Source organism: Sciurus vulgaris (assembly GCF_902686455.1).
Source record: "Sciurus vulgaris genome assembly, chromosome: 19".
Taxonomy (NCBI): Eukaryota; Metazoa; Chordata; class Mammalia; order Rodentia; family Sciuridae; genus Sciurus; species Sciurus vulgaris.
The window spans coordinates 8,677,684-8,699,800 of NC_136480.1; the positions used below are offsets into that span (position 1 = coordinate 8,677,684).

The following is a 22,117-nucleotide window of genomic DNA, read 5'->3' on the forward strand; positions in this document are numbered from 1 at the left end:
TCAAACCCAGGACCTCACACATGCCAGGCAAGTGCTCTACCACTGAGCCACCACCCCAGCCCCTGGTGGTGTTTTTAATAATAGATATTCTAACGGAAATGAGGTGATACATGCTATGGGGTTTTTATATTCTCATTTTTGCAGGTGTAATTTATAATTTGTATCATGTATATTTATAATTTGTGGTTTATAATTCCTCGTCAGTCATTGACCTTAGTCCCACTTCACTCCCAAAACATCCAGCGTCCCAAAAGCAGAAGCATGAATTGTCCCAAGTGACGCCCATGGCCGCACCCAGCACTCCCAGAGGGCTCGACAGCTGAGCAGGGAAATGTACCAGATGAAGCTTCGACGTGGAATCAGGGTGCCCAGGACAGTCCCAGGGCCCAGCCCTCAGCACATCTGTGACACTTCCCTCCTGGGCTGTTTACTGTCCTTCAAGCAGGAACAATACCGACGCCTCAACTCCTTTACAGCCTTGGAGTCCTGGAGCCAATAAGGCTCTTGGAACTCTTACAGCAGGAGCGGAACCTCTGAGTTTGTCAGGATAAAAAATAAATAAACCGAAAGAGAAAAGGGGAGGGTTACCCGCTTCTGAGTAACGCGTGTAGGCGATCTCAGGCTCGAGTTCACGGAAACAAATTGAATTACGGAGGAGGCAGCGCTGCCATTTGCAACCATGGATTGTTTGAAATCCTTTTAGAGGAAAATTAAAATATTTCACAGAGGGTAATAAAATGCCGGGTGTTTTGCAGGCATGACTGCTCAGCTCTCTTGGGCAAATAAGTAATTAGGCATTTTTTTATTTAAGTCCTTGGTGTCGTCGTTTTCTTTCATTAGTAGAGAGGGGGGAAAAAAACGATTTTGGAAAATACATAAAATTCTAGAAATCACCAGAAAGTTAATTATGAAATCATATATACACACACACACACACACACACACACACAACATATTATGAAGACAAAGAAAAGCTCTTAGAATTTGTTTTCCTAAATGCCAGAAATGGGAAATTGCATCAGAAATTTCTGTGCTTCCAAGTGAAATCTCATCGGAGAGTGTGGAGAGGCAGCAACTGCAAGGCGCCTGATGCTGAGACGGAGGTTAAGGTGGTTATAGGACCTGGGGAGATGTTCTGAGCCTTGTCCCCTTCCCTGGTCCCCAAAACACCTGCTGACGGACCTTCTCCACTCCACCATCCCTCACCAAGGTCTACTTTAAGGAAAGCATTGATTTCCTCTCAGAAACCATCTGCTCCCACCCGTCCATTTCACAGGTGGGGAAACTGAGGACATGATTAGGTTCTAAGTCTCTTTCCTCCCTGTGTATCTCTGGGTATGTTAATGCCTGTGTCCCCTTGTGAGTGGGACCTGCTTCCTGGGCCTGAACCTTAACTGCAGAAGGGGAGAATAGGCCCAGGACACAACTGACCACAGAGGGTCCCTATATAACTGGCCTCTGTTGGCATCTTCTGGAATCCCTCTTCTTCCTGCCCAGGCTGCTATTTTGAGCAATCTGAAGGAGACTGAGGACCAACCAGGATCCAGAGGGTTCTTTGCTCAAGGTTGATCTGAGATCCATAAAATGTCACTACTGGGATGGAGCCGGACAGGCATGTTTGTTGCTATGGGTTTGGTTTTATCTCTGGGGGCTTTTCCTGCTTCCAAAGCCACCTCCATCTAGTGGCTGCATATTAATCTCAAGTGGTATGTGTGGGTGTGCATACATGTGGGGGCACCCAAGGGAGTGGATCATACCTGCAGATCTTCCCTTCCCACGAGGGGCTAATCCCACCTTAGTGCCCCTGTGGAGCATCTTGCCCAGAAGACTGGGCTGCCTTTAGCCATCCAAGCAGTTGGAAAGCACCTGCTGGGTGCTGGGCTCTGCCCTGCTCCTGAGAACCCAGAGAGGAATAGAGATGGACCCCCAGAGGCAGTCTTTGAATACAGGAGATGTTTGAGCTGGTCCTTAAAACACAAGGACTTTGCCCAGGAGGGAAGGGAGAGGGACCTGCCCTGAACAGCAGAGGCAAAGGCTCAGAGGCAGAAATGGGCTACATGAGGAAGTAGGGGGCTGGGGAGGAGCAGCCCCTGTTTAACTGAGCGTCTGTGGAGCAGACATTGTTGGCACAGGTCCAAGACACAGCAAGTATTAAAGAACAAGTGAGAAGAAAAAAAAGGAGGGACCAAAAGGGATAAGTCAATCAGTTGCACCTTATTCATGTAATGAAATCTACACAACCAGTTGAAAAGAACGAACCAGAACCGAAACAAATGAATCTCACCAATGGAATGCGGAGTGAGTAGAGCAAGTTGCAAAAGAATGTGTACAGTCTCCTGGAATGCAGTGTTCAGAGTGCAAAAGAGCCCTTCACGGATTGACATTAGGTTAAACGGCATGAAATTGCCTGCCACCATTGGGCCATTTTTGACCTGCAGAACTAGCCATCTCATCTGGCTCAACCTGAGTCGAAATCACATGAGATGGCGCATCCACACCGAGAAACGCTACTTAGCCAATGAAGAGAATAAATCATTGCCACATGGAACAGCTTGCCTGGATCGCAAGGGGATTATGCCGAGTGAACAAAGCCAATCTCCCAAATTAACCTACTGTGCAACTCCGTGTTTCAATGTCTTCAAATGACAGAAGCAGGCTGGGGGTGTAGATCAGTGGTACTTAACATGCATGAGGTCCTGAATTCACTCCCTAGCACAACAACAGCAACAACAAAAAATGATGAAAGGGTAGAGATAGATTATTGGTGGCCCGGGCCAGGGAGGAGTTGATGGTCACTAAATACACGCACGCACACACACACGCCCACACATAGTGCAAGTAAAGCTGGTGAGATCTGAATAAGGCCAGTTTGATCGTGTCGGTGTGGAAATCCTGTTTGTGACACTGTACTTTGATGAAGCAAGAGGTTAACCTCGGGGGAAACTGGATGAAGGCTATAAGACAGCTCTCTCTATTATTTCTTACTCCACACAAGGCCACAGTTATCTCAAAATAAAAATTTCAAACGCATACATGGCAAAGACTAAAGTCAAATTTAACATAAAGTTTAATTCTGGGTCACAGATGAAGTATGCAGATGAGAAGAGATACAGGGGATTCAACTTTCTGTGATGTGTTTTGCTTCTTAAGAAAGAAAATTCTGAAGCAAACATGGCATAATGTCAAGATTCTATGAAGCAGGGTGGTAGGTCCATCAGTTTCTATCATTATCTTCTTTTATGCTTGAAATCGTTCATAATTATTAAAAGCTAGCTTGCTTGATGATTGGCATCTGGAGTCAGGACTCAACCTAGGATGCAGTGACTTACATCCTAGGCCAGGTGCAGAAGGTGGATCCAGGGCTCAGACCCTTCCCTGAGGGTCATCACCCAGCAGCCAGGGCAGGGGCTCCCTGGGGCAGGCCCTGCCCTGTGCAAGCCACGCCTGCCTCTCTCCACAGCCCCCAGAGAAGGAGGGTGCCCTGCCTCGGCAGGTGGGCAACAAGACAGAATGCGGACTGCTTGGCTTCGTGCTGGACCTGAAGCAGGACTATGAGCCTGTGCGCAGCCAGATGCCGGAGGAGAAGCTGTACAAGGTGTACACCTTCAACTCCGTGCGTAAGTCCATGAGCACCGTCATCAAGATGCCCGACGAGAGCTTCCGCATGTACAGCAAGGGTGCTTCTGAGATCGTGCTCAAAAAGTAAGTGGCCAGTAGGGCGCTGGCTGAGGGCTGAGCTGGAGAGGAAGGTTTGGGCCTATAGGCCGTGCAGTGCCAGGCATTGTCCAGGCCGGACCTAGCAGCATCCCTGGACTGGAGAGTCCATTGAGCACCAGGTCACACAGCAAGGCCCAGCCCCTTGCCCACTTCTTTTTTTACTATTTCCTCTTAAAAATGTCTACAGACAAGAGTCCTCCCTTCCTTCTAAGAGACTGGTTCCCCAGGATGTTCTACCCACAGTCCCCGTTAGATTTTGCTTCCCTTCTCAAAGGGTTGTTGATGGTAGTTATTTTTTTATAACTAGGCAAGTTCCTCTGACTCTCTGAGCCAGAAATAAGCCTGGGGAGGTAGGGAAGTCACTTCCCCTCTCTGGACCTCAGTTTGCCCACTTGTACATTGAAGGGATTGATATAGCTCAGTGGTTCTCAACACTAGTATTGCCTTGGAATTGCCCTATGGAGATTTTTTTGAGAACCATCAATCATTGGACTTACTTCTGATAGCCTGAATTGGAAACCCTAGGGCAGGGTGCACACGTGGGTATTTATTGAATGCTCCTCCTAATGTGCAAGTAGAGTCAGAAACTGCTCACCTAGGTATGATGACCTTTAAAAACCATTTTCTTTTCCAAATGAAACCTTGTGGATACAATATATATATATATATATATATATATATATATATATATATATATATGAGCAAAGCAGGACTGCACTTGCTGAATGGCCTTGAGCAGATATTTCAAGATCATCTGATTTTACCCCTACCTGGGCCCTGGGGGCTTGCTAGGTGAACGTAGTCCTGAGGCATTATGGGAAATGGACTGGGTGGGCATTGGCTGACCTCAGTGGCCAACTGGACATCCCCAGTGGGCAGGGGTTTACCTTGGGCCCTAAACTGGACCTTATTTATCTCCCTTTCACCCTCCCCCAGGTGCTGCAAAATCCTCAACGGGGCAGGCGAGCCCCGGGTCTTCCGGCCCCGCGACAGGGACGAGATGGTGAAGAAGGTGATCGAGCCCATGGCCTGCGATGGGCTCCGTACCATCTGCGTGGCCTACCGTGACTTCCCCAGCAGCCCCGAGCCCGACTGGGACAACGAGAATGACATCCTCAACGACCTCACCTGCATCTGCGTGGTGGGCATCGAGGACCCCGTTCGGCCTGAGGTAGGCCCCCCGGTGTCAGCGAGATCAGGAGAAGGGGGCGAGGCTGGGAATCCAGCCAGCGGGCGACCTGGAATAAGCCTTGTCACCTCTCTGCGTCTCAGTCTCGGTGCAGTGCCCTCAGGGCTCCTGAACATTCACCCCGGTAAGGCCAGTGCAGACCGCGCTTGGCACTGTCCGCTCGGGGGAAAGATGGCCTGCCTGCAGACATTGCTCTGCTGTGGGGCCTGTCCTCCCTGCCACCAGGGGCTGTTCCCTCTGACCCCCCAGGGGACAGGTGTGGGAACCCCCCCTGCCTTAGAAGCCTTTTACCTCACAGGAACCAGACCCTCTGGAAACAAGTCCCTCAGCCCAGGTCCCAGGCCTGTGCAAAGGACACAACTAACAAGAAGGGTCATTGCTCCTGGGAGAACACAAAGCGTGGCAACCCCATCAGTATTTATACCGTCCAGGTTCAGTTGCTCAAAATCACTATCCCCTGGCCAGCTTGGCTGGTAACGCCTCTGACGGTCCAGGGAACAGAGCTTGCAAGGTTATGGCAGGTGACACGCTAGCAGGAGGGCGGGGCGACAGCACCTTCCTCACAATGGAGGGAGGGAGGTGATGCGTGGGAGCACCCCTAACAGGTACTCGGCACACAGTAGGTCTCTAATTTCCTTTAGCTGAACCTGCATCCTGCGGGGAGAAGGACAAGAATCCCCAGCTGCAGCATGGCAGGAAGGGCAGGATGGGCTGCCCAGGGAGGAGCGAGGCTGTGGTCGGCGTGTCCAGCAGGGGCAGCCTCGGTGTCCCCGCCTGCCCTGACACCATGTTCTGCTCATCCCTGCTCTCTCAGAGCCTGTTTCCCCTCTTTCAAGGGAAACAGGGTAGAATCGTTGCCCTCCAGGTTGCTGGGCCTGATGCTGTAAGATTCTGCATTCCAAAGAACAAGTGAAACTTGGAGGCCTCAGGCCTTGACTTTCACATGTAGGTATCAGGGGGAGGAGTCAGAGTGAACTCGGGCATCAGACCAACCCCAGATCCAAAGTGCCAGAATTGCTGGCTGTGTGGCATTGGGCCAGTTACATAAGCTCTCTGAGCCTTATCTGGATAATAATATCCTCCCCCATGCACACACAGACGCACACCCTGGGGTATTGTGAAGGGTCTGTTTGCCCCATTTTGAACGAGCAAAAGCAGAGTTTCTGGCATGAGGTAGATGGCCCCAAAACGAAGGTCCCCTTTCTTCGTGCCTTTCCCAGTAGATTCATTACTCTGGATCCAGTGACACATTGCATCCCCTGACACACAGCTGAGCTTTCAGGATGCGCTTGATATGATTTGGGAAATGAATGGGAATGAATGGACTTGAACCCAAGTCTTCCAACACCATGCCTGATACCAAATCTCTCTGTGTCTCTCTCTGTCTCTCTCTCTCCCTCTCTCTCTCTCTCCCTCTCTCTCCCCCTCTCTCCCTCTCTCTTTCTCTCTCTCTCTCTCTCTCTCTCTCTCACACACACACACACACACACACACACACACACACACATGGGTTTTCACTTGGCCTCCTCATCCTACCCAGATCCTAAAACAGCAAATGCACTCCCACCCCTGGAGCTTGGCACCAGAGTCCACGTATATTTTTCTGCAGAGCTCAGCTCTCCCTGGGCAGACAGGCCTTTTATCAGCTTCCCCGGGGGATGCCCGCTCATTACCAGCCGCTAATGGGCTCAGGCCTCATGGCGATGCGTTACCTCCTTACTGGAAATTGCTCAGAACAGGCAGCAGAGGCTGGTCCCCGTGAGGTACAAGGCTGGCCTACCCGTGCCTCAGGGACTCCCCAGTCCTTGCTTTCCAGAGCCTCCTTCCATCCCCTCCCCGAGCTCCTGGCTCTTCACCATGCTTTGGAAATACATCTGAGGTGGGATGGAAAAGAGGATCAGATGGAAACCTTTTTCTGGCTATAACCCACAATAAGAAGAAATCTATTTTATGTCACGACTCAAGTCAACACACACACTTAACCAACCTAAGAATTCCACAAAGTAATGCAATGTCCTGAAGTATTTTCTGTCCTACCTTCTTTTTGCGAATGCCAATCATCATCCACTAACTGACTTTACAGTCACTCAAGATGAGTGACGAGAGGTTTGAACTTTCATCTCACCCAGACATCTTCCTGCACATCCCAATTTGCAGATGGAAACACTGAGGCCCACAGAGGGACAGGGATGTTCCCAAAGGCTCCCTGGAAACGGCTGAGCAAATCCAGATTAGACCAGGTTTTCTGCCTTCCTGCCCCAGGACCTTTGCCTGGATGCTACAAAAAGAGAAGGGGCAAATCTTTCTACATCAGGAGGCTGAGGAAAGGAGAAAGAGCTCCCCATGCCCAGGGTCTGAGGAGCAAAGCTGGGCCCCTGGCATTTGCTGTTGACAGACGGTCATCCAGAGTAAGTGGCTTCAGACACAGACTCTGGGAAAGGACCTGGATGCCAGTCCCAACTTTGCCACCAAAAAGCCACTGGCCTTCTCTGTGCCTCTGTCTTCTCATCTGCAGAATGGGAGGTTGGCCTCCCTGCCAGACTCTGGTTTTGCAGACTGAGAGCCAGCAGCCTAGAAAACCAATGCTGACATCTGCTTGTCCTTCCTTCCTTCAAGGCATCCCTATTGGCCTTCTCCGTCCCCCTGGCTTGCCCTCAAAAGGTATTCAGAAGATGTAGACTGCATTTAACAGCAGTGACCTGGCAGAGTCAGGGGACGTGGGCTCTGATTCTGCCCCTGCCACTCCTCCTAGGTGACCTCAGGTGTATCCCTTCCTCTAGCCTCGGTTTCTCCATCTGAAAAACAAGAAACTCGGACCGTCTGATGTTCACAACTGAGGGCCCTGGCGAGGCTGCCGGGGACGATACTTGAAAGTAGAAAAGCTCAGACCTGTTGATTCAGCGTCTCCCCCTGGGAGCTGGGGGGATGGGTGCAGTACCCAAGGAGCCCCATGGGTACAGTGGTCTTATTGATGTGCTTTTTAGGATCGGTGATCTGTGGACATGGAACCAAATTCAAAAAGTTCACAAAAGTACAGAAGTGTGAACTAACACTACTGCCACTTCTAGTCCCCCAGTTCCACCTCCACGCCAGCACGGTCACCAGGTTTGTGGGTGACCCTCTGGGAGCATCCATACCTATGGTGGGTGTATTTCTACAGACTCCTGGGCTCTGTTCTACAGCTTCCTGGTCACCCTGCCCTGAATCTCCTGGGCAAGTGCCCTGCATGCTGCCTCCAGCTTAGTGAGGCCCAGAAAGGACAGCCTCCACCTGGGCCACCTCTAGGGTCCTTAGACATGCTCTGATTTGTTTTGCAATAGCAGGGAAACAATTTCCACCTCCCTTGGTTTCCCCAGCTGTCCAGGGGGTGAATCTCCACATTGCCCTCCTCCCTGGAGGTCACCAAAGACCAAGAGCCGATTAAAAACACATTTGCCAGAACTCTCACCCTAAGGCATTACTGAGGCTGATGGAAGCCAGCATGGATGAAGCCATCAGGAGAGCCACGGTCTGGGACTTGCTGGGTTATCTGGGGGTGTTTGGAGCCCTCAGAGTCACAGACAACGGCTGTCACCAGAAACAACAGATGTTTAAAAGCCTTTATTTAATGAAAACAGGAAGCACCCATTTCCTGGCTATTTTTCCTCAGTGAGAAATATCTAGGATAATTTTAGCAAATGAAGCCTTTTTCAAAAAAAAAAAATTAACAGCAATTTTATTTATGTGGAAAGCATATTTTAACCAGATCAATGCCTCTGAGGTTTCAGTCTTAATCATCTCTGGATCCTTAGTGCCCAGAACAGGATGTTCAATAACTGTTTATTGAATGGATGAATGACTGAGTGATTCAAGAAACTACTGAGGACAGTTTAAGGAAATAGCCCACTGAATTGGAAGAATTCAGAATGGCTTTGCGAGTTGAGAGCATTTTACATGTAAGATGGGTAAGATATGACACATAGAGGTTAAGGGAGGGACAGAATGGGCAAAGACAAGGAGGTGAGAAAGAATTCTGTATTAGTCAGCTTTCAGTTACTATAACAAAATACCTGAGATGATCAACTTGAAAAGAAAAGAGGTTTATTTGGGTTCATAGTTTTGGAGGTTTCAGCCCATGGTTGGTTGGCCCCATTGTGTTTTTTGGTCCATGTCGAGGCAACACATCATGGTGGGAATACATGGAAGAGCAAAGCAGTTCACATCACAGCTAGGAAGCAAAAGAGAAAGAAGAGGAAGAGACCTAAAGTCCACAGTCCCCTTCCAGGACATGCCCCCAGTGACCTAAGACCTCCCACTAGGGCCCACCCTTTATGGTTTCCACCACCTCCCAATAGCTCCATAGTCTGGAGACAAAGCCTTGAACACACAGGCCTTTGGGGGACGTTCAAGGTCTAAACTATAGTAGATACTGAGTATGGGGGAACCAGTGAATACCCCATTGCATTTATGAGAAAAAATAGTCTAGAAAGCAAGCTAGGAGCCAGGTTGTGGAGGATTTGCATGCCTCTGTCCCGTTAGTCTTGTTACGCCTTGTCACAGAATCCCCCCATTTCCCACAGAGTCAGCTTGTTTGAAGAAGCCCAGAGGGTGGCCGATTTTGACTCCAGGAGATAGTCTTAAAGTGGGAATCCTTCTAAAACACAGCACTGATCAACTCATTCCCAGTTCTGCACTTTGTGTGGCTCCCAACACTTGAAGGAACAGGCCCTGGTTTCAGCACCTTCCGACCACAGTCCCCTCACCACCAGCCCCGACTGACATCATCCCCAGCCCCTCCAGATAACCTACAGCATGCCCCCAGACCCCTTCACACCCCAATCCTTGTCTGCCTGTGCACCTCACAGGTGGCTTTCTGCAACCAGGACCACTTTGAGTTAGTTGTGGCCTCAGCCCCAGCACTGTGGGTGAGCATCAGAGCCTCAACAGAACTGGCTCAAACAGCCCTTCCTCCAGGAAGCTCTCCCCAATTTCTCCTCTCCACCTACAACTTTCTAAAAGTAAGAGTGCATTCCCTGTGCCCCCAAAGCCCTAGGCCTAGCTATCCCAAAGACCCTGTCACCATACACGTGTACAGTTCTAACACAGAGTAGCACTATTAATACGGAGAAAAAATTTTTAATGCTGCATGAAAGAATAAGCCAAATTTCATTTTAGAAAGCATCATCAGAGGCATGCCAATGTAGGCTGGCCAGCCATCTGTTGGGGACACATAGAAGCAGATCTGTGCAGGGAGCAGAGGGTCAGTCAAACAATACAAAGTTCACTCCAACTCAAGGATCTTACACATCTTTGAAACAAATAAAACCCCCTTTTCTTCCCCTTGGGAGAAAAGCCAAATAAGTTGTGTGATCGGAAAAACAGCAGTTTTTTCCTGTCCTGTGGAACACGAGGTAGCTGAGGGCTGCAGCCAAAGCTGCAGCCACCGTGTGGGCAGTAGATTACATAAAGGGATCCTGGATATTCCATATCCCCACTCTGTCCTGCTCGGCTCCATTTACTTCTGTCACCAGCTGCTGTGGCCCAGGCACAGGCAGAGGAAGACTCTTCCCCAGCCCCTGGAAATAACCCGCAAGGCAGCCCTGTGGTCATCCCGTGAACGACGGGGAGAACGCTCCCTGTCCCTGCAGAGCTGCTTCTTGGACCACCCCAGTAACCAGAGCAGGCTCCTCACCTGGACCTGGATGCTCTCTCCCAGGGCAGATGTTACTTGCTCCACCACAGAGTTGTCACGCAGAGGAGTCTGGATTTTCTCTTGCAAGAGTCAAGATGGAGCCCCTGGAGAGCCACACCACAGGCTGGCACTTAGGCGCTTCTCTGGTGGCCAGGACAGGGGCAAGACAGAGGGACCAGGCCAAGGGTGAGGGCTGAAGGAAGAATGAGAGTGGTGGATACAGGCGAGATACGTCCAAAGTTGATGGTCGTTTGCAGGATTGCTGAGGGCGGAAAGAGGAGCTGCAGGCAAGAGCCATCACCCTCAGGAGTTGGTTCAGTGTTTTAACTCTTGGTACCATTTTGCCAGGGCAGCCATGACAAAGTACAGGTAGTCCCCAACCTAAAGATGATTAGATTTTGGATTTTTTTTTTTAAACTTCATGAAGTTGTGAAAGCAATTCCATGGAAACTGTACTTGGAATTTCAAATTTGGATCTTTTTCCAAACTAGTAGTATGGGGCAGAAAAACTCTTGGTGCCAAGCAGCAGCTGCCTGTCAGCCCACAATCGTGAGGGGAAGCGACCGACCCATGGTATTTGAGTTCCTCTAGGCTATTCGGTAGGTTAGGTATATTTGGTGCCTTGTTGACTTATGGTATTTTCGACTTAATAATGGATTTATCAAGACTGAACCCCGTTGAGCAGCAAGTAGACCACAAACTGAGCAGCTAAAGCAATGGAAATCTGTCTCAGAATTCTGGAGGCTGAAGTCCAAGAAGTCAGGGTGTGGGCAGGGCCTGCTCTAGACCGCTTTCCTATCTTCTAGAGGTTTGCTGACCATCTTTGTCATTCTTTGGCATGCCTTTGCCCTCACCTGGCATCTCCTTGGCTGCATGTCTCTGCCTCCGGATTTCCCCTCTGCATAAGGACACGGTTATACTGGATGCGGGCTTTTCCTGAGAACCTCATCTTGGTGTAATTACCTTCATAAAGACCCTTTCTCCAAATAAGGTCACTTTCACAGGTGTAGGGGCTTAGGACTTCAGGGTCACTTTGGGGGGAAATACAATTCAATCCATACAGTCTCCAAGTTCACCAATGGCTTGGCAGAGCAGGCATAGTAGTGAGCCCCCAGCCACCAGGGTGTGCAACACTCCACCCTTGGGTCCAGAATTCTAATGTGCTTTGGAGTTTCTGTAGAACTGGTTTTACTGCCCTTGATGTGTTCTTTTCCCCTCAAAGACATTTTGCAGCAAATTTGGTCTTATTATTTTATTATTTGTCACTGCCCATGGGTACAAATCACTCATTCAGTTGATTTGTGTTGTGTATAAAGGGCTGCCACAGCTCCAGGCTAATTTCCGCATCCTGGTTTCTGGGTAAATCCACAGCTCTGCAAGGGGAGGCTCCTGGGGAGGAGCAGGTGGTGGGCCTTGCCACCCTCTGATTGGCTAAGCTGGGCCTGACCTGACCTGATTGGTCCAGACATCAGTCTATCATTATAGTCAGAGGAGGCAGGATGCAGTCCTTATTCTCTCAGCAAAATGTCCTATTTTAAGTGACATCATAGTCATTCGGATTTATTCTAATCCAGTGTCACATTCTGTAAATAAAATGCCTCCAAATGCAAACATTCCCCCCTCAAAAAAACCCTGAAAATACACAGACAGATTTATCAGGGAGGTTGTGGATGAAGTTTCTCAAGTTCAAGTATTGTTAGGTACTCTGCACTCTGGCCTGGGGCCTGATCTGAGAAAGTGGTTTTTTTTGTTGTTGTTTTTGTTTTTGTTTTTAGGGTCTTTCCAAAGTCTTTACACAGTTCAGGGGAGTAAATGGTTTGGTCTCAGAAGAGACTATCATGGTCACTAGGTGCTGGCTGCCTGGAATTCTGGCTGACAAGAATTCTGAGCCCACATCAGGTTTAATCAGGATACTGTGATCAATTAACAATGTCTGCCATGGGCACAGGAAGGGAAGCTATGGCCTTTATAGTATCTGTGCCACCAGTATCTCGTGGGGTTTTTAGTTCCCTTTCAGTGGAGCTGCCTACAAGGGCTTACTCTGGAATCCATGAAGTCAGGGAGGGCCTGCCAGGGGTGGTGACCTCCCCCATGGCTCCTACCCTCCTGTCTAGGTCCCGGAAGCCATCCGCAAGTGCCAGCGGGCAGGTATCACCGTCCGCATGGTCACTGGTGACAATATCAACACGGCCCGGGCCATCGCCATCAAGTGTGGTATCATCCATCCCGGGGAAGACTTCCTCTGTCTGGAGGGCAAAGAGTTCAACCGGAGGATCCGCAACGAGAAGGGGGAGGTGCGTGGCCCGGGATAGAGGGTCCTCGGAGGGACGAGACTTGATGGGGTACGGAGCTGGGAGGCACAGGTGCCATGTGATGCATGATTAGACAGAGACCAGCCAATGTCCTCTGGGCTCTCCTTTGAGCCTCAGTTTCTCTCCCTGATCCTGCTGACCCTCTCCCTCCCCCATCCCTCTCCAGATTGAGCAGGAGCGAATTGACAAGATCTGGCCAAAACTGCGGGTGCTGGCTCGCTCCTCCCCCACTGACAAGCACACCCTGGTCAAAGGTGAGATGTCGGGGGTCATGGGAAATTCTGAGGCCAGAAACTGGATCCTCCTTTCTTGGCACTTGGTGTTTCTCTGCAACTGGACAGGAGGGGAGGGAGTCCATACACCCTTTTCAGCCTTTGGATGCCTGTTAAGGGCCCAGAGGCGACGGGGAGGTTGTGAGCCTTCTTCGCTGGGCCTCCAACTCCTCCAAGGAGCATTAGGATTGGGCCCACCTAGGGTCTCAAACTCATGGCTCTGTGACCGTACGGGGCCCATGGATATGTTTTATTTGGCCAGTGGGGCCTTTTTAATGTTGAGTTTGAATGACTTATACAGACCTTGCTCTCTCTCTTGTTTGACAGACTACTTCTAATCACTATCTGGCCCCAGAGCTCACGAGGTTGAGACCCTTGGTCTGCCTGGCATCTTGAGGCTCAGGGATGGCCTATCCTGAGCTTAGCAATCTGAGTGATGAGGCCCAAAGCCATAATCTTCTCCCTCCCTGTGTCCCTCCAGAGAGAGCGCAGCTCGCACATGCTGAGCCCCGGGGGCCAGGTTCTAGGTATTCCTGGTTCGTGGCCTGGCTCCGCCACTGATCTGCTCTGTGGCTGTGGACAAGTCTCTCCACTCTGGGACTCAGTTTTCCCATCTGTAAATTGATTGTGGGAGCCAGGCTCCTGCCTGAGATCATCCCTCGGTCTATAATTCCTGTCTCAAAGGTATCACCCAGGGACATTAATGGAGGCAGATCTAGCCTGGGGACAGAAACAACCCCTGAAGCACAGATCGTGAAGCAAAAGTTCTCCAACCCATGCTCATTTCTTATTAATTCACTCATTTGTTCATCAATTCATTCACTCATTCTCTTAATAAAACCATTTATTGAGGTCCCATCATATGCCAGGCCCTGATCTAGGTGGGTGTGGTCCTTCCCTCTAGAATTCATGGTGTGGGTGCCATGCAGTGGACACTAATGGGCAGTGTCCCTGCAGAGAGTGAAAAGCTGCATGGGTGGCAGAGAAGGCTGTTCTGGGGTCTGCTTCTGGCCTCTGACAGGCTGGGTAGGGTGTCAGGTCACAGGGCATGGAAAGTGGGGGGTGTTCAGGGGAAAGGGTCTGTTCTACAGGCAGAGAAGGAAAGCACACTGGGAATGTCCAGAGAAAAAATTTTCCCCAGCACATGAGGAATGAACAGAAATTCAGTTGCTCTGCTGGGAGCCCTGGAAGAGGGAACGCAGAGGAGGAGACGAGGAGGCGGGTGGCACTACCTCCTGCAGACCACGACATTTGCCACGTGGGTGGCAACAACCTGCCTGCTTTGGGAGAGTGACCCGGAGGTAGAGGGACCACCAGGATTGTCCAGAGCGATAGGTGCCACGTGATGGTGGCAGGGCAGGGCAGCCAGCCATCTAGGGATCTGAGAAACACTTCCAGATGGCAGTCTGAGCAGGGTGTTCAGACAGTGTAAGGGGGTCAAGGGGCGGGGCCCAGGACCTCTGCTGTCGCTGCCTGTTTGAGGGCCTGCTGCAGGCTCAGTGCCTTTTGAGTGGGCATGGGCACCAGGAGTCACAGGAGACAAGACAGATCTGAGGAAAACTGGTGCTTCCAGTGTAGCACCGGCTGAGCTGGGGCCTCTGAGAGTCGAGCAGAGCTGTCCAGAGGTGGCTGGCCCTCAGGTCAGGAGACTGTGGGGCCTGAGATCCAGGTCTGGCTAGGGATTACAAGAGGGGAGAGCCGGGGAGCTTCCGAATCCAGGAGCGTCCAGATGAGTGGTGGCAAGAGCCAAGACTGCCAGCGGAACCACGGAGAAGTGACCAGAGGAGCAGGAGTGATGGGTGACAGCAAAGCCAGGAAGGAAACCGGCGGGAGAGGAAGATGGATGTGGTCTGGGGGCCAGGATGGAGATGTGGCCATGCGGGGCAGGGTCACACTGCACCTGGAATGAGAAGAGACAGCCCCAGGAGGGTTTTGTCCCAGATCTCTGCTCTATTGGGAACAGGAGGAGGACTTTGAAAAGCCCCTGTCAGCTCAGGGAGCCACGAAGCAAAGGAGCCCACCTCCTTTCCCCAGGGGCCCCCTCTGCAGGCTGAGGGAATCAGTGAGGACAGAGGCTTCACATGCCCTGGGGGACTGGCTTCGAGAGACCTGGTCCAGGGCAGAGGGCTGGCTGCTGTGGGGCAGCAGCTCAGGACAGTTCCTGGGACACCAGGCATAGGAGCAAGGTCTTGAGGGGACCAGTTTAGAGGGGCCAGTGCCCCGAGTAAGGGAGCTCATCCCCTCCCTCCACAGGCAGCTGCTGGTTGCAGGGCACAGGCAAGGGGTAGGGGAGGCAGCAGCTGTGGGGTTCTCTTGGGGCAATGGGTCCTCAGGGCTTCCTAGGGATGGTGGCATCAGAGCTGAAGCTATAGGTGGGTGACAGGAGTATATCCAACCCAGGAAACAGCCTGTATGGGGACAGGGGCCAGTGGGAGCCAGGCATGTGGCAAAGAGATGGACGATGTACGTGGCCAGGGGCAAGAGGAGATCAGAGTGGAGAGGCCTAGTCATGGGGGTTCAGAGGTTCTTGCCTGTTATCCTGAGGCCCAGGGAAGAAGTGAGAGAAAGGCTTTTCCTAGGGATACAGGGGACATGTTCAAACCAGGTCCTGGAGAACATGGGAGAGGTAGCCCCAAGTTAGCGAGGGGGTGGTAGAGAAGCCAGTTGCAGAGATCAGGACAGAAAGCAAAGGAAGGACTTCAGGAGAATTTTGGAGTCAGAAATCTGAGGCCTTGCGGATGCATTTGTTGTGGGGAGTAAGAGTCAAGGTCAACACCTAAATATCTGTCCTGCCTGGTAGCTCCATGAGTGACAAGTCCTACAAACTCCACAGGTCCCTGATGATGACACCTTTCATCTACCCTCTTCCACTGGCCCAGTGGTCCCTAGTCACTGGGACTATGTGGCATCTGCTCATTCTTTTTTTGTTGTATGTGTGATTGAGGATGAGTGTCTGGAGAGAGGCCAAAGTCAGAGTAGCAGGGCAGGGGTCACCAGCCATGCCCTCTTTGGGTATGGCTGGACTCCCCAGGGAGAAGGTGCTGGCAGAACAGATGGCAAGACCCTAGAGGAACCTCAGAAATCCCTGGAGAAGCAGAGGGGACCCTGAGTATAAGCAGAAGGGGCCAAGATGACAGTTTTCCTGGTTAGGGCGGCTGCCAGTGTGGCCAAAGTCTACAGGAAGCAAAGCCAGTACTGGAGAGGTGGACGGGACCCAAGCCACAGAGGACCTCAGGCCAGCCCTGGGCTAACCAGGTGCCCGGCATACCCTGCAGGTGCTGAGCAGGGGCCACATCAGGAAGGGCTGGCTGAGCAGGGGCCAGAGAGGAGGCCATGGCCAAGGCTCAGGGCTGGCCCCCCTGAGCATACTCCTGTCCCCACAGGCATCATCGACAGCACACATACGGAGCAGCGGCAGGTGGTGGCTGTGACAGGGGATGGGACCAACGATGGGCCTGCGCTCAAGAAGGCTGACGTGGGCTTCGCCATGGTAGGAGCCGCTCTCGGGGCCTGGGGTAGCACCTGGCAGGAGCATGTAGGCAAACTTTGGGGGGCTTGGACTATGTAGCCTTGAGCTGGCTTGTGGGACCCCTCGTTGACACCCAGCTGACCCTTTGGCACTGTGTGCGTTTAATGCTCTCGAGCCTCCACCTGGCCCGAGGTCTTCCTGGAAGGGTAGAAGAGGCCCTCTGCTCAGGGAGAGCTTTGCAAGGAGGGGCACTTGCAGGTCGGGGAGATGGAGGGTGAAGGAGGAAAGGGGCCAGGGCAAGGCCTCCGCTGGGGCTGGGTGTCTGTGTGTGTGTGTCCCTGCGTGTGGTCTGATGCCCTGGGCCCATTGCGGGTGGGGGCGGAGGGGAGGGGTTGCAGCGGGCTGAGGATGTGCCAGGGGTGGGGACAGCCGTATAGAGCCACTCACCTCCCCCGGCCACCCCTCCAGGCTCCTGTCCCTGTCCCCCCAGGGCATCGCAGGTACAGACGTGGCCAAGGAGGCCTCAGACATCATCCTGACGGACGACAACTTCAGCAGCATCGTCAAGGCGGTGATGTGGGGTCGCAACGTCTACGACAGCATCTCCAAGTTCTTGCAGTTCCAGCTGACTGTCAATGTGGTGGCTGTAATCGTGGCCTTCACGGGCGCCTGCATCACGCAGGTGGGTCTTTGGGGGGCATATCAAAGGCTGGGGGAGGGAAGAGACCCCCAGCACTGAGAGCTTCCTAAGCTGTCTGTGTCAGAATGCCCAGGCTTGGGGCACCAGTGAATGGAGCACCTGCCAGGAACCACAGCACGGGTCTCTGTGCAGGTGCCAGCCCCAGTGCAGAGGAGGAAATGAGGCCCAGAGAGGTGGCGTGACTAAGGTGGCCCAGTAAGTGGGCACCCACACCTACCTGGCCCAGGCACTGGCCAGACTCCTGCTCCAGGAGGTGGGAAAAGCAGGGCCAGAGGGAGGCCAGGCCAGGGCAGGGCCCAAGGTGGATCACGTGACTGGCTGAGGACAGAGGGTCACAGGGCCCCTGGGGGCCTGGGTTCTGCAGTGAGTGTTGGGAGAGGCAGGATGGGGACAGTACGGGCAGTGGTAATCCACTTATCCAGATCACTTCCTCTGGGTCTCACGCTGCCCTGTACTGAGCTGGGCAGGGGGCAGGCAGGGGCCTGCAGAAAGCAAGACCTGGAGGTCGTCAGCCTCAGCGCTTCCTCACCATGAGGCAGGAACTGGGATGATTCCCATTTGACAGAGGCAGAAACTGAGGCCCAGAGCAGGAGAGGTGCCTGCCATTGCTCCTGACACCTCCTGGTACTATAACCAGCCTGGCCTGGGAAGAGAGGGTAGGCGCCCTCAGCCCTGGGGCAGGGGGTGGCCCCGGCCCCTGAGGCCTGATCCCTTCCAGCAGCCACCTAAGTATTCAAGCCCCTGCCCTCATGAGCCCCCAGAGGCCCAGAATGTAGCACTGCCACCACAACAGCGTGACCCTGGGAACACTGCTCCCCTCTGTTACATCCTGAGTCAGGGGGACACTCAAGATGGGCACTGCTGCCCCAACTGAGAGTCGGAGCCCTGTGGGGTGGAGGGTGGGTAGCGGGTTCCCTTCTGCTCAGAAGAGTCCTCTCTTCTCGCCTGTGGATGAGAAGCTCCCTCTAGTGGCAGCTTGGGGACACTGCCATGGTAACAGAAAGGCTTCTTGGATACCAACTGGTGCCAGGTGGGGAAACTGAGGTTCCAAGAAAACTATCAGTTGAGCCGGGGACGGGGGACAGGGGTAATGGGCGGGCCAGCCCGAGGCGTACTTAATCAGACAAGGCTGACAGGCAGGAGGAAGCCCTAGAGGGATGGCTGAGCCAGGGCGGAGGTCAGGAGCTGGCCAGGAGGAGGGGCTGTGACGAATGCCCAGGAGGCGAGCGAATGCATGGGCTGCAGGCAGAAGGTCAGGGTGGGTGGGCTTCCTGAAGGCTGTGTTCCATGGCCACCAGATGGGCGAGGCTAAAGCCACAGGGAGTCTGGGCTGGACAGAGGCCAGGTGAGAGGAGGTAGGTCCCTGAAGCTAGGGAGACAGGTATGCAGAGGAGAGCAAGACCCAGGAAGGGGCCACAGGAACCCGATTTTAAAAGGAGCGAGGAGGAGCCCTCCGAGAGGGCGGACCAGGAGGGCGGGTCCAGAGTGGCCTGACACTGCTGTGAGGCTTAATCTGATAGGAGTGGCTGGTGACAGGGACAGGCATGGGAGGGTACAGGGGGGCCAAGCCTGCAGCTGTGGTCGAGGCCTGCTGGGCAGGAGGAGGAAGGGCGACAAGCAGCTGCAGCTCCTTCAGACAGCGACCATGTGCCGTGATTGTGCCATCCCATCCCGGTCAGAGAGGTCTGGAAGGGTTCACACCAGAGTGGGCACAGCGGGAACCTTTGAGATCCCCAGAGACTTTTAGCTTCCCAGTGTGAAAGTGTGTCATTTTTAAAGTCATAGAAACACAAAAATGTTTTTTAGGATAATAAGAGGCAAGGCGAAATTGGGGACAGGGGTCGTGGACGTTTCAGGAAAGAAAAGATGTGAGCCACTGACAGTTGAGGGAAAAGGGGCAGCAAGGGAGGTGCAGAGGAAGGGGAGGAGCCGGGCTGTGCTGGAGACATGGCACTGGCTTGGCCTGAGCCAGGAGAGATGTCCTTGCGGCTGCAAGGAATGGCAGGGATGCAGCTAAGAGTACCAGAAGGCAGGGAGCTGGTAGCCGTTGGGCTTGGGGGCTCTGCCTCCTCCCAGGAGGGTGGAGGGACAGGGCTGAGGTGAGCAGCTCTGTGAAGTCCTCCAGAAGCTTAGAAAACCTGCCATGCACCTGCTCAGGAACCTACAGGGCAGGCCAGCCCCACAGCCCCCAGCAGGAGCCTGCTGAGACCCCTGCCACACCCTACCCAGCACTTTATGGCAGAGTAGGGGCTGGCTCCTATGACAGTGCTCTCCCTGGGCCCCTTCCCAGGACTCCCCTCTGAAGGCTGTGCAGATGCTCTGGGTGAACCTCATCATGGACACGTTCGCCTCCCTGGCTCTGGCCACTGAGCCGCCTACTGAGACTCTGCTTCTGAGGAAGCCCTATGGCCGCAACAAGCCCCTCATCTCACGGACCATGATGAAGAACATCCTGGGCCATGCAGTCTACCAGCTCACCCTCATCTTCACCCTGCTCTTCGTTGGTGAGCCCCCCACCCACATCCTCAGTGGCCCAGTCACCACCTTCCAGGGACACTATGGCCCAGACCTGGCATCTGGGTTCACAGCCACCTTCCTATTTTGCTCAAGCTTAGGGAGGTAAAGTAAGTTGCTCAACTTTACATGAGACATGTCACACGAGGGAGCCTCGAGCAGAGCCTGTCCCTGTCACAGGCCTGGCCAAGCCCAAAGCTAGGATTTTTTTCCATAGATGTCCACTCCCAGGCCTGAGTGTGCATCACACAAGGTGGATCCAGGTTGGTGAATGCACTTCGTGTCAGCTCATCCAAGCCGGGGCCCCTTCCCTGACCTCTTCCAGCACCTTCCTTGCCCCAGGGAAGGCGTCCTCATGGATTCATCTGTGTAACTGCCAGCCCACTTGCACAATGCTTCCACTGAGGCTGCCTTGTTTAGGACTTCCAGCTGCGCCATGGGGCAGGCGCCCTTGCTCCTGTGTTAGAAAGCTGTCACTATGATGAACTGCCTGAGAAAACTTATAAGAGAAAAGGTTTTTTTGGTTCACAGTTTTGGAGATTCCTGCCCATGGTCAGATGGCCCCATTGTCTGGGCTAATGGCAAGGCAGCACTTCATGGCAGGAGCATGGGGTGGAGCAAAACTGATCACTTCAGGAGCCAGGGGGCAGAGAGAGCAGAAGAGACCAGGGTCCCATGTTCCCCTTTGAAGACATGCCACTAGTGACCAAAGGGCCTCTCACAGGGCTCCATCTCCCAAAGCTTCCACCACCTCCCTGGAGCACCACCCTGGGGACCAGGTCTTTAACACATGGGCCTCTGGTGGACACTTTAAATCCAAATTATAGCACCTTGACCCCTCCCCATTATTTCCAAGGACACCAGGGCTCACAGAGGTGAGGTGACTTACCTAAGGACGTACAGCCAGTCTGAGGAGGAACCTGGGAAGAGAATCAGGTTTGGTTGGGGTTAAGAGTGGCCTGGTTCCTGGGAAGCCTCAGAGATAATCATGGCAAAGCCTACCCCTGGTCATGGTCTCTAATCCAGAGAGGGGAAGGAGTTGGCCCATGGTCACAAAGACAGGCCAGCGCAGCATCCCCAGCCTGGAGATGGTTTTTCAGTGCTAATGAGCATGTGCCCTCCAATGCCCAGAGTGTGCATGGCGGTGCGGCAAGGGTCCCAGTCCAGAAAGGGCAATCACCTTCTGTAGATTTGGAAAGTAATATGTTGTCAGGATGCAGTTTACTATTGTAAAAATTACCCTGAAAAGCTGCAGAAGCCACATGAAAGAAAACCTTGAGACACTAGGAGAAAGTGGTGGGAGAAAGGGAGAACTGGCTGCCTGCCACCCTAGCCCACCCAACCTCATTACCTGCTGTTCTTGAGTTTGGCTGGATACCTTCTACCCACCTTCCTGGCATGAGGTTTTACAAAATGATACAGATTGCATTAGACATGTCACCAAAAGGCATCCATATAGCAATCTAGGGACCACTTCCCCACCCCAAGCAACCGCTCAGATGTGAAAGGATGAAGCCAAGGGATGATTCCAAGGCCACCCCAGCCTAGAACCCCCACAACTCCACATAAGAATTGAGATCTCTTGTAACAGCCCCATGAGCTTCCAGAGGTCTCAGCAAGGGACATGCTCAGTTCCAAGAAGCAGAGTTTTCAAGGAAGCTCAAATCCATGACCTCTGGGTTAAGTCAGCTTTCTGTTGCTGTAACAAAATACCTGAGATAATAAACTTAAAAAGAGGAAATGTCTATTTTGGTTTACAGTTTTGGTGGTTTCAGTCAATAGTCAGTCTATTACTTTTGGGCCTGTGGTGAGGAAATACATCATGGAGGGAGTACACGCTGGAAGAAACTGCCCAATGGTGGGGGGTGGGGGGGCGGGGAGTGAAAGAGAGGAAGAGGAAGAGGTTGGGGTCTCAGAATACCCTTTGATAACACATCCCAGGGGCCCTAAGACCTCCCATTAGGCTCTACCTCTTAAAGGTTCCACCACCTTCCACTGGCACCATGGGCTGAGGACCAAGCCTTCATCACATGAGCCTTTGGGGGACACTGGCAAACCATAGCAGCTTCCCACAGGTGTTCTTGTCCTCCCAGTCCAGATGCATTTGCCAGTCTAGGGTCACTTCTTATATGCAGTGTCACCTGGTAACGAAGCTGGCATTCCACCTTTCTCAGCTTTCCACAGGAAAGGTGGAAGACAGCTCCCCAAGGCCTTTGGCCCCTGACCCCTAGAGGAGAAAGGGCTTTGCTGACCCTTCCCTCACTGACCAGGCA

The 22,117-nt window shown here is 52.7% G+C and overlaps 1 protein-coding gene across 1 annotated transcript in view; it reads left to right on the forward strand.

Annotated features, from left to right (window-relative positions):
* The window catches only part of ATP2B2 (ATPase plasma membrane Ca2+ transporting 2), a 406,022-nt gene that overhangs the window by 369,720 nt on the left and 14,185 nt on the right, over positions 1 to 22,117 (forward strand). The window contains 7 exon segments of the mRNA XM_079122219.1: positions 3,461 to 3,702; positions 4,654 to 4,888; positions 12,692 to 12,871; positions 13,056 to 13,143; positions 16,545 to 16,651; positions 17,121 to 17,312; positions 19,621 to 19,834. Coding sequence (XP_078978345.1) covers positions 3,461 to 3,702; positions 4,654 to 4,888; positions 12,692 to 12,871; positions 13,056 to 13,143; positions 16,545 to 16,651; positions 17,121 to 17,312; positions 19,621 to 19,834 — 1,258 coding nt within the window.